The 12,760-nt window shown below is 44.5% G+C and overlaps 1 protein-coding gene across 1 annotated transcript in view; it reads right to left on the bottom strand.

Annotated features, from left to right (window-relative positions):
* Positions 1 to 12,760, bottom strand: part of PAH (phenylalanine hydroxylase) — an 80,081-nt gene that overhangs the window by 27,247 nt on the left and 40,074 nt on the right. The window contains exon 5 of the mRNA XM_008062219.1: positions 3,238 to 3,305. Coding sequence (XP_008060410.1) covers positions 3,238 to 3,305 — 68 coding nt within the window. The remainder of the gene's footprint in view (positions 1 to 3,237; positions 3,306 to 12,760) is intronic.

Here is a 12,760-nt window from a genome sequence, read left to right as displayed (position 1 = left end):
CTTCATGTATCTTCTGCTACTAAACTCTGATATGTTCAAATGCTGCAAGGATGTATTGCATCATGTCAAAGTATATTTTCACCAGGTAAGTAAAGCTTTTCATAGTCCACTGAACTGAGGACAATTAACTTCTTCACAATCTAGAATCTGGAGGGGTGGATGCTGAGTCTTCTGAGAACATCAGAGAGAGACTTCCCTTGTTGCCCACACTTTAAGACCTCAAACCTTGGGTTCATAATTTTACAGCTCAGAAGGGCCTCTCAAGACTCTAACCCATGGGTAACCTTAAGGTAAAACTACCAGGGAAGTTTCTCTTCAGAAGCAGATGACATCCCAGACATGAACAGCTTATTCCCAAGATCGCAGATAAAAATTTCTCTCCCGTCAGGGGAGTCTTATATCTCAATTTTTTTCCCTTGCTTATGTCTCTGTGTACACTAGAACTGAAAGTGAGGTCTCTCTTGTACACTTATGGAGTTTATTTTATTTGTGGTGGATTGCATAGCCAACATTATGCAGGAACAATTTTATGCCTTGGTAGATGGGAGATAAAGGGCTAATACTGGGTGAGAAATTTTAATAGTACCTTCGTGGCTTCATAACCTGTCAGAAACAGAACATTGGTACTTGCCTCTTAACCTACATCATAGGCTAAAAAGAACCTTTCTAGGAGGCCATTACTCTTCCGGATGGGCATCATTTGTTAGGTCTCTTTTCCATGCTTTTGAGTAAATGTATCCCTTATCATAGACTCTGTAGAAGAGTCTACTACCAAGGCTATGGTTGAACAACAGACTTTACATTCTCTTGTGAAAGCTGTGCTAAATAGATTACTTACTAGCTAAATAAAGAAGTATCTGTGCAGTTGCTGATACATCTTACACATGGAGGAATATGTTGGGTATTACAGAAATTCAGTTTTTGGAGATTAATGAAGAGGATGCCTGACTAAAATGAATGAACTCTTTAGCTAATTCTTTCATCTATTTGATTTTAGTTGGTTTGGTTCATGGGGACCTTGGCTAAGGGACATATTTCAAACACTTGGTATTATCCTCCTGATGGTCACAGTAGACTCCTTCGTGCGCTGTACTCTCTCAAAAGTTTTAAAAGTTTGCATGCAGCTATCTGTAGAATGTCCAGATGGTCTCTCTTCAACTGAACACCAAAAACTCAGAGAAACGCATAACCACGAAGACAATGAAAACTGTGAATGAAGTGCTGAGACCAGAAACTCAAAATCATGGTAACTGAGAGTGACACTTTGGCCTTACATTTTGGTTACAATCATCTAAGTGAAGCCAGGCTCGGTGACACAGCCTGTAATCCAGCGTCTTTGGGAGGCTGAGGTGAGTGGATTGCCTGAGCCCGCAGGTTCGTGACCCGCCTGGGCAGCTTGGCGAGACCTCATCTCTATAATAAATCTAAAAAATTAGCCGGGCGTGGTAGCGCGGTCCTGTAGTTCCAGCTACCTGGAAGGCTGAGGCGGAAGGATGGCCGGAGCGCAGCAGGTCGAAGCTGCGGTGGCCGGGAGCGGCCGCTGCACTCCAGTCTGGGCGACAGTGAGACTCCAACTCAAAAAAAAAACTACCTAAGTGAGAACCTGACCGAAAGGGGGAATTGCTAAACAGAATTACAGGAGGACATTGTTTTGGACTGAGCTCCAGACCAAACCAAAATGGGGTCATTCATGCAAAATGTGACATAATCAAATTGAACTCTGAGAAAGCAGACAAGACCTAAAACAGACGAGGCTTTGTTTTTCTCCTAAAAGCAGAAGATTCCAGCACAAGAAAGTCCCCTCTACTGTAACCCCAACAAAAAAAAAAACTCTAAAGGCCTTGCTTCCACCTTACAAAACCCACTGTTCAGCTATTTCAAGTAAGATTCAAGACCACAGGAGTACATTTACGATGGTGACAAAGTGACACCAATGGCTAAAGTTTTGGTTACTCTCTCGAAGTTGAGCAGGTGATCAAAAGGAGGGAGTTGTTCAATGAAGTTTGCCTGAAGTTGCTTCCTTACATATTTTAAGTTCGGCCTAGTAATTCCTTCATAATCTTTCACACAGTGAACTGTAACCCAACTGGATGTGTAAACAGACTGTAGGCGACTCTTGTGCCAACCATGGAGTTTCAGCCAATCAAACATGGCCAGCTATTAAGCCAGGCTAAAATAAGGCAAAAACAGAGCTGTAGCCAATCCAGGTGTTTCCGCACCTCATTACTGTTTTCTGTATGTCACTTTCTTTTTTCCTTCCATAAATCTTCTTCCACCATATGGCTGCCCTGGAGTGTCTCTTCTCTCTGAATCTGCTGTGATTCCGGGGGCTGCCAATTTTCTAATCTTTCTTTGCTCAATTAAACTCTGTTAAATTTAATTTGTTTCAGGGTTTTTTTTTTCTTTTCCCACAAAGGTAATTTTCTATTCAGTGTACAGAAGACTGTCATCTTTTTGATGTCCCTTAAACTCTAAGTTGTTTAATTATTATGATCTCAGCATTCTGAACAATTTTTACGATTCTTTTTGTACATGTCTTTTTTTATTCTCTTAACTTGAGAATGAGGCTGTCCCTAAAACACCAAGTTTCTCATGGCAGCATTTCTGTAGTTTCTGAACTCAAAAGAGTAAAATAGTTCTCTTCCCAAACAACATATTTGATAATTTGCATTTTCTTTTGGCTAAAATAGGGTAGGGGAGGGGCACAGAATCCCAGACAGAGAAAAACAAACCCATCCTAAAATTACCCTTCACAGCTGGGTCAGACCAGATAAAAGTGGAACACTGGAGCTTGGCTGGCCTGAAATCTCAAATGATTCATTATTTCAGCAAAGCAGCCAGCTCCTTCTTGAATGTAAATGATTCTCTTTTCCTTCTCCCCTGTTTAATGTGGAAGAGACTGGAGACTGTTTTATTCGGGACTGAGGCTTTTTATAATTACTTCAGACACCACTGCGTAATTAGACAACAAAGCTGGAGAGAGAGCAGGGCCCTGGCATGGTGGGTAATTTTGTTTTGTCTAGCAGCAATTTTTTTAACATGTTATTAAAGGGTGGATTTACACACACACACACACACACACACACACACACACACACACACACACACACACACCGCACCCTCCATGATGGTACTTTCCAACCTAGATTGGTTTAAGGCATAGGAGGGAGAGAGAGAGAGGTAGGCTAAGAGTGTGATCTTTTCCTCCTCCTGCCCCAGCAAGAAAAGTGAACTTACTGGCGATAGTTGTAGGCGATGTCAGCAAACTGCTTCCTTCTTGCTCGGTACACAGGATCTTTAAAACCCTAGGAGAAAAGAGACAACTGATTCTTCATGGCTTCGAAGGGAGAGACCCGGAACTTTCATGGATGCCTTGAACAGGGGCTCTCGGGCTATGATGGCACATATTTCCTTCTCCTGAGTATCCCCTAAAAATAGTCTGGGTTAAACTTAGGGTAAACACTCTTACCAGATACTGTGAGTGACATGTCATTAATGGTAGCTTCAGTTTAGCATGAGTTTCCTCCTGTGGGACTCCATTGTGCACACGGTGTGCAGGTGAACTCTGGTCTTAAAGGAATCTCATCTACGGTGTATCTGACTTAGAACTTGCTAAACTAGCCATAGCTAGAAGGATGGATGCCTAGGACAAAGATAGGCAATATACACTTAATTCATGCATAGCCCTGCCTCCTAACCTCTTTTTTTTGTGTGTGTGTTGGAGTCTCACTCTGTCGCCCAGACTGGAGTGCAGTGGCCGCTCCCGGCCACCGCAGCCTCAACCCGCTGGGCTCCGGCCATCCTTCTGCCTCAGCCTTCCGAGTAGCAGGAATTACAGGCATGCGCTACCACGCCTGGCTGATTTTTTGATTTATCATAGAGATGAGGTCTCGCTTCCCAGGCGGGTCTCGAACCCGCGGGCTCAGGCAATCCACTCACCTCAGCCTCCCAAAGGCGCGGGATTATAGGCTGAGCCACCGAGCCCGGCTTCCTAACCTCTTGATAGACAAACATACTTACTGCAATTACGACTTTTTAAAAGACCATTTATTGAGTGTTACTGCGTGCTAGTCTGTGTGTGCTCGTAACTTATGTCACGTATAACACTCACAGAAAACTTGTAAGGTAATTGTAGGGTAGTCCCTTATGACTGTCCCCTTATTTCCATGTGGTTCATGTGAAGGTGAGGCCAGGATTTGGATCCCAGTTCCATGCTCTTTTGATTACACGTCAGTAATTGTGAACCTTTAGAACTTGGCAGGGGCTCAGTTGACTGAGAAACCCGTCTTGGGACACAAAAAGGATAATAACAGTTTCTCCTCTGAGGCTGACTTGCAGGCAGCCTTTGCCCAGAGATTTGTAGGCCACACATTCCGAGTAAAAAGAGACCAAGCGCTTCTCTGAGTGTTTTGGGTGGGATGCACATTCCTGATTCAGAAGTGATCCCAATTGATCAAAAAAGCGTTTTTCAAAAAAAGTTGACTGTAATCTGAACTTTGGTGAGATGAGAGTCTGATGTCATCCCCGTGGTACTCCACCTTGTCCTCTCCAAGCCTTCACCAGGACACCATGCCTCTCACCACTATGGTTTGCAATTTCTTTGCTCTACTGTCCCTTCAAACCAAGGTGTTAATGAACTCAAAACAGGCTTGTAACACAGAGCATGATATCTAAAGGAGTCTTTCAAAATGAGAAAAATTCCTTGAATTTCATTCCTTTTATTTTATTTTCTTCCTTTGTTGCTTAGGCTGGAGTACAGTGGCATCCTCATGGCTCACTGCAGCCTTAAACTCGTGAGCTCAGGAGATCTTCCCTCCTCAGCCTCCTGAGTAGCTGAGATTACAGGTATCCACCACCACCCCTGGCTAATTTTAAAAAATTCTTTGCTGCCCAGGTTGGTCTTAAACTCTCGGCCTCAAGTAATACTCCCACCTTGGCCTCCCAAAGCATTGAGATTACAGGCATGAGTCACTGCACTGGGCCTATCCCTAGATCTTTAGTATTGCTTTCTATTTTGCTTGCTTGCTTGGTTTTTTTGGGGGGGTTTGTGGTTATTCTTTTAAACCAGTGCCTACCAGCTATTGCAAAGAAGTAGAGGTCAATGTATATAATGTAATTTCTTTTGAGAATCTGTAGCATAGAGTATGGCACATAAAAAGAACACTTGTTGAAAGAAAGAAGATGGAAAGAGAGGAAAGGACAGAGTTTGTTTCCTAGGCTATAATTTTTTTAAAAAATAGAAAAAATCAAATGTTGCACACTGGAAAAGTGATATAGAATTACTATACTTTTTTTAATTCCGAAGTTAAATCCCAGATATATTAAGTGATTATTCAGTTCAGAAAAGATTCCAAAATATGATTATTACAGAGTATAATTCTTGTTTTCCCTAAAGTACTGACTGGTTTTGTATCATTAATTACAGATAAGAGACCTTAGGAATCCTAGAACTTAAAACTACTGTAGGGTCTCCTTTCTACCCAGTGAAGGCAAGCTGGTTTGGGATAACGAGGTAAGAAACTGGGTGCCATGATTTGGTTTCTACATGGCTCTAACACACCCTTCTAGATATCCGTCTACTGGACTAAAGGAAGATCACCGATCTGTCCATACCTCCATACCTTTATTTTAATTTTTTATTTCAAAGATGTGGGGTACAATTCAGGGTTAAGTATACAAATTTTTATTATTCAGGTACCCTTGTCATTCCTCCAAACTTTAAACAAAAATTTAGCACTGGCCAGTCATTAGATTTGGTTGTTACAATCGTCCTCACTTGCAAGTCTTATTTAAATAGTTGATAGTAATGGCTTTCTCCAACCCTATATATAAAATGTAGACTTTTGATTTGGTAAGGCACCTAGGTGAATGTCTATTTCTGTAATTTAGTCAATAAAGGAAGAAAGTGATCTCCATGGGGCCATTTGCTCATTTGCTCCTCATGGCAGAACGAGCCCTTATTTGTCTGTATAGCCTAATTCAGGCTGGAACGTTGAGATCTGAGGGTTGATGCAGGAAACCAGGAAGACAAGAACTTCCTTTAATCAGTGGACCTGCCCATCATCGTGCTGCTCTGGGAATGGCATGCCCATGGCCACTTCTCACCCCACTTGGTTTACTGTTTGTCTTTAATGTGCCTTGTCTAGATGGGTTAAAATTTAAAATAAAAGCTTAATATAATCCAGTAGGCATTAACTATGACAGAGGGCATATATAAATATGCAAAGGAAATGGCCAAAGAAATACCTCAAACCCTAACAAATATTACCTCTAGGTATTGAGGAAAATGAGTAACAGTAATTGTTTCATTCTGCTATATATTTACGCTTTTGAAATTTTCTACTGGGGCACAGTTTTCTTTTATAATCAGGAAAAAAAGTAAAATAATATGAAAAATCCATCTCAAGTCATTTTGGGGAAGTGGCAGAAGATTCACCCTTTGTGAGCACACACTCATAATGTACTCTACAGATTTTCCATGTGGGGAGTTTTTTTTTTTTGGAGTTGGAGTCTCACTCTGTCACCCAGGCAGGAATGCAGTGGCACACTCATGGCCACTGCAGCTGCAGCCTCGACCTGCTGGGCTCAGGTGAGCTTTCCAATTCAGCCTTCCAAGTAGCTGGTACTATATGCACACACCACCATGCCCGGCTACTTTAAAAAAATTTATTGTAGAGATGAGGTCTTGCCAAGTTACCCAGGCTGGTCTCGAACCCATGAGCTCGGGCAGTCCTCTCACCTTGGCCTCCCAAAGTGCTGGGATTATAAGCATGCACCACCACGCCTGGCATGGGGAGGCTTTTAACCATGGTCCTTTCTAGCTCCAAGTTTCTAAGTTCATTATCAGCCTGCAAGGGGCCCTCACCAACCAGGTTGCAGGGACAGTTGTTCTCTCAGTTACTGATGCTCAGAAGATCGGTGGCCATGAAGCCCAGCCTCTTGGGGAATTGGCTTTGCATCCCTTGGGCTTCCAGATGACAAAAGGGCCTGTGTGGTCATCCACATTGGATGCATTCTGAATTAAGCCACAGTTGGTGATGACTGATCACCCTGTCTTAATTTAGACTAATAGCAGCAATTTCAGTAGCACTGCATGTAATTTATTTATAATCACCCTGTCTCAATTAAACTAATAGCAGCAATTTTGGTTGCGCTGCATGTAACCAAGTATGTTTTGACAGGAAAATTTACTGTTGGTGAAGGAGTTTTGAGGGGCAGGGACAGGGAAGAGAAGAAGTTGTAAGTAAGTGTAGGGAATTCTCTAGGATGCAAAGTTACAAGGGTACTTGATGTCTACATGCATCCCTTTTCTTAAGCTTGCAAGTTTTGTCATTTGAGTGTGTTGAGTGAGGGTGTGATGTGTGTGTGTGTGTGTGGGTGTGTGGGTGTGTGTGTGTGTTGGGGAGAAGGTAACTACATGTATGAGACAATCTTCTGAATTTTTTTCTGGAACGAGGCATTTATTTAATCATTTTTTTTTTGAGTTGGAGTCTCACTCAGACTGGAGTGCAGTGACTGCTCCCGGCCACCGCAGCCTCGACCTGCTGGGCTCTGGCGATCCTTCCGCCTCAGCCTTCTAAGTAGCTGGAACTACACGTACGCGCTACCATGCCTGGCTTATTTTTGGTTTATCATAGAGATGAGGTCTCGTCAAGTTGCCCGGGTGGGTCTCGAACCCGTGGGCTCAGGCAATCCATTCACCTCGGCCTCCCAAAGTGCTGGGAATACAGGCTGAGCCACCTAGCCCAGCCTATTTAATCATTTTTTAATATCATAGCTGGGGTTAAACCTCAGAAATGCCATCTTTAGGCTGGTGAGGTAAAGAACACAGGTTCTGGATTGGACAGGCTGGGTTGGAATACCAACTCCTTCATCCCTTGGGTGTATGACCGGGGTTGGTCAATCTCTCTCTCAGAGCCTGAGTTTCCTCATCAGTAAAGCAAGACTGTGAATCATGCCTTCTTCACAGTGCTGTGAGGGTTAAATAGGTAACATGGGGCATCAGATCAATTCTGAGCACCCAGGAGCCGTCCAAAGAATGATGCATTTATGTAAAATTGGTGGGGAATCCAAAACCGAGGAGTCTGGCTCAGAACATACAAATAATCTACTCTGAGATGGGTCATTGGTTCTCTACCACCCACCCTTGAGCTTTAAAAGCAACCTCTGCAGCATTCTGTTTTTGCTGCTTATATATAGGCCCACAGCATTCCATCGAGTCTCATGCCAACTGAGGAAGGATGGTACCTGGGAGGCAAGAAGCTCAAACTGGTGTTTATTGCATATCTGCCATTCTCATCCTGCAGACACTGGCCAAATAAGACTTGTGAACAGTAGACCAGCAGGGTACTGAGTACGCCCTCTCCCCACCTGCCCTGCAGGTGGCCAAGAAGTCTATTCTGGAAGGATTTGGGTACTGGGTCGCCCTAACCAGTGAGCTGGGAATCATGGTTCCACGTCTCTCTTCCTCTCCTCCTTCACATCCAGTCATCAGTTTCTGCCCACTCTACCTTTTACATTCCCAAATCTGCCATGCCTCCATACTCTTGTCATGCCCATGGACCATGGCGGCTACTCTCCCAGGGGCCACTCACCCGCTCCGCTTCAGCCCAGGAGGACACACACAAGGCATACTTGCTAAGGTCATGCCCCTCCGCACATCCTCCAGCTGTTTCTCTTGCTTTTAGATGACATTCGAAAGTCCTTAACACGATCCACAAGGCTTTACGTGTCCTGGCCCCTTCTCTGGGCCCAGCTCTGGGCTAAGCCACTCTCCTCCACCCAGGGCTCCCGATGCACTGGTGTTATTTAAACTTTTAGACCCACCACGCACCTTCCCACATCAAGGCCTCCACACATGCCCTTTCCTCTGATGGGAATCGTCCTCCTCACTCCTTGAGACCAATAAACTACTGCCTGTTCTCTCTGCCTTGGCTTACTTTCAGACACCTCCATGGGTTTTCTTAGAGTGTATTGGTTCCCCTCTATACCATACTCTCTCAGCAACCTGCAAGTTTCTCCTTTCAGAGGGTCCTCATACGTGTCAACAGTGATCAGACTAAGGAACCCACTTATCTTCCTCATCGCTGGATTTTCAGTGCATAACATACTCAGCATCACCTTGAATAAAAGCTATGGAAAAAAGGTATGCACAATCTCTGAAAAAATTCCAGTGGAAAGTTCCCTTTTCAATGTCATATTAGCTCATTGTTTCACAAGCTGACAGTGTGTTCAGGGGGACATATATTTACTACTTACAAAGGCCCAGACACATCAAAGAGGATATTGACTTTTAGAAGATCTATAAGTTACAAGGTATTTTAACGATCAAATTCCAAATGCTTTCTGCCTAATAGAAAGAATAGCACTCCTGCTTATGGCTTTATTACATTATGGGATGTTAAACACCTATGCATCCATCTTTGTGATCTTATTCCCACATTCTGTTTTCCAATGACCATAGATATTTTGATCTCTTGTAACTTCTTTGCACTAACTCTGTCACCTTGCTGGTTCCTTCATTAGTCAACTGGATGTTTGACAGATGTTCACTGCGTAACTATTTGATAGTTATATTTTTTGAAAATTATGCTTCGATAGACCAAATTAATAAGAGTGCCACAAGTATTTGATGACTCAATCAGCTGACTGATCCTTTGAATAAACTCTGACAGGGTCCTTACGTGGGAAGGTTGGGTTAGCAGAAGGGAGAGAAAAGAAGTATTGAAAAGTACAGCCCTGTTGTCAAGGAATTTGCTGGAGAATAGGAAAACTCAATGCCCACACCTTGAAAAATTAAGATGCAGTTTGAGACTCGGATTAGGAAATATAAGAAATATAAGCCAAAGGACAGTTGTGTTGATATTTCTTCATCAGAAAGCCTCCTTGTTCAGGTGCCTGGACTAGTCTGTAGCCTAGACTCTAGTGCAGGTGCCAGGCAAGCCAGAACAGGGAATCCTGGGGTCTGGGTCTGTGTGGCTGAGACTGCTGATGCTCCCCAAGCTCTGGTCTCCCTCTTTCTTCCGGAATGCATTGCTAAGCTACTTTTCCTAGGTTCTTTTGCAATTAGTAGTGATCATGTGACTAACCTCTACTCAATGAAGTTTGAGTGAAGGGACGTATGTCATTTCCAGACAAGGCTATAAAAACCTCCAGGGGAGGGGGTTCCCACTGTCTCTCCTCCTATTTACTGGCTCAGCCATTCGGGGAAGGAGCCTTGATCCCTGAAAGACTGTGTGGAGCAGTTTCTCTACTCACCCCCACTGGAAGTAAACTTTCATGGGGCTGGACCCTGGAGACTTGAGGGATGTTTGATCAGCAATCAGCCTTCCCTGTTGCTAGAAGGCTCAGCTTAGATCTCCTTCTTTCTAGAAGTCCTCCCAAGCCATTCCAGTAACCTGACAGCACATGCTGTCTGATTCATTAAACATGGACTTGAATTCTGTAGTTTTCTGAGTTCTGGTTAAACTAATTATTTCCCAAATGGTGTTCCATGGAACACTGCCACTCAAGATAATGTTGCTAAGTATTTTTCTTTTCAAAAAAGATATTTGTATACTTAAAATAAGATGATAGAATACAGTGTCTCTCTTTGGTCATGTTTTTTTTGTTTGGTTTCTTTACTATAGTCTGGGAAACATGCATGTGGCCCTTTCATTTGCATGTCTAAATCTTGCATCTCCTGTAGATTACAAGTCATGAAGAAGCAAATTTATTATGATCTGATATCCTGTGCCCAAGCACAAAACACAACATGATGGTCACTGTCTCGGAGATGTATGTGCACACAATCCTTTCCACAGTAACAGGATGACGAGTGTAAGGCTGGGGAAGAGATGGAAGGGAGGCTTTGGGAGAGGGGGAAGGCATGAGGAGAGGAGATGGGGAACAGGTAGCTTGGTAAGAAAAAGCAGGACAGATCAGGGAGTCAATGTTGGACACGGAAGGCAAGTAGAGCCACTTGAATTCTGCCTACCAAGCTTAGTGGCCACTGGTTCCCTGTAGCATCACTTGGAGAAGATGTGACACCCTCTCCCTCTGCTCGACAAGCAGAGGTCCCTGAAGGGCAGGGGTCGTGTCTTACGGGTCCCTTTAATGCTTTCTTTTACATGGCCTGGAAGAGAGTCTACATACATATAAGGCCACACAGCCCTCGCCACATGAGACAGAGGGCCTTCACGAGGCCGTGATAACATTCAAATTAAAACACGTGTGTCAAGCACTTAGCACAGTGCCTGGCACACATCCATGCTCAAGATGCATTAGCGACTTGCACAGTTTGCTGAATAAATGTTTGTGGAAGGAAGAAAGGAAGGAGAGAGGAGGGGAGGGGACTGGTGAGCAGAAAAAAGGCTGCAAAATGGACAGGGGGAAGTCTAGCTGTCCCATTTCATCTTTCCACCTAGCTGAAGCTGAAAGACAGAGGCCTATCCTCTCTGTTCTGGAGATCGTACTTGCTTTACCTCCTTTTTCAGAGTAGCTGCTCTGGAGGCCCCGATGGGAGATATTGGGTCAAACACTGGTGCTCACCGCCAAGGGCAGGGTCAAGGAAAGAGGAGATCGTGCTGAGTGCGTGGGGACAGAGGGAACAGAGGGTCCTTTCGAGAAGAACACCCCCCCCACCCTCAGGCTGATGTCTGTCTCGGCTCACACACATGGGGCCAGGCGAGTAGGGGGCAGATGGAGGGTTTGTTTTGTCCTTGGCCCACGTCCCCCGGATCTTAGGGGGAACCAAAGGAACAGAGAGAGCCTGGCACTCCTCTTCAGAGGATGTGTACCTGATAAGTTGCATTTTTATGATAAAATTCATGACACCGAGGCCAGGGAGACACAGATGTGGCTTGTCACGAGCACTGGATTCCAGAGAGGTTTACGGTCAGCCCTAGTCATCACAGGGGACACAGGTCGAGGGAGGGAAATATTTGCCTCTCTGGATGAGTTTCTCCCATGGCCCCAGATGAGTGGGGCATGGAGCCAATGGAGGCACACTGGGTCAGAGCAGGAAGACCAGGGATGGGAAGAGGCAAGATGCCCTGATTGGCAGACACCAGGAAACACGTCAGAGGAGAACAGCCAGCTTTTCTGAGAACTGACGTCTTAGGGGTGCTTTGCTGACAGACTGACAGCTCAGAGGCCCTGACAGACCTGAGAGGGACAACAGAGCCGGGCCCAGTGGTCTGCCCCCGGGCTCCTGGGAGGTGACAGCACCACACACAGGAGCTTGGCATGGGTCACACCCCTCCAACTTCACCTTTAGCTGTTGGAGAGAGTAACATATACCAGAAGCCTTGATAGAATACCATCCTCAGTTTGTTTTAAAATAATACGGTTTAATTTCACATAATATTCAATGAAGTGGCTGGAGCGTCACACAAAGATTCACAGGAAAGAACATTCACCTCCGGATTATTGGAACTGTGAAAGACTGGAGCCTCCTACACGTGTGCAATTGGGTGCTGGCTTGGAAGTTACGGCACTGCATGAGGGTTGTGTGTGTGTGTGTGTGTGTGTGTGTGGTGGGGTGTGTGTGTGTGTGCAGAGAAAGAGGAAAAGAAGAAAAGAAGGAGGAGGAGGAGGAGAGGAAGAAAAGGGAATCACACCCAAATATGAATATTGATCAATTTGTGTGATAATAGGGGATTTTTTTTTCTGTTTCGAAATCTGGGGGAGAGGAGAACACTCACTTTTGCTTCTGCTGATGTGCACTTTCTCGTGATTAAGAAAACGCAGAAGAGCGCAGTGGAAGTAGCGGCTCTCTCCT

The sequence above is a fragment of the Carlito syrichta genome, unplaced genomic scaffold, assembly GCF_000164805.1.
Source record: "Carlito syrichta isolate Samal-C Ts95f unplaced genomic scaffold, Tarsius_syrichta-2.0.1 Scaffold305677, whole genome shotgun sequence".
NCBI classification, from domain to species: Eukaryota; Metazoa; Chordata; class Mammalia; order Primates; family Tarsiidae; genus Carlito; species Carlito syrichta.
The sequence above is the reverse complement of the archived record's forward strand: the minus strand, read 5'-3'. Positions and strand labels throughout refer to the sequence as shown.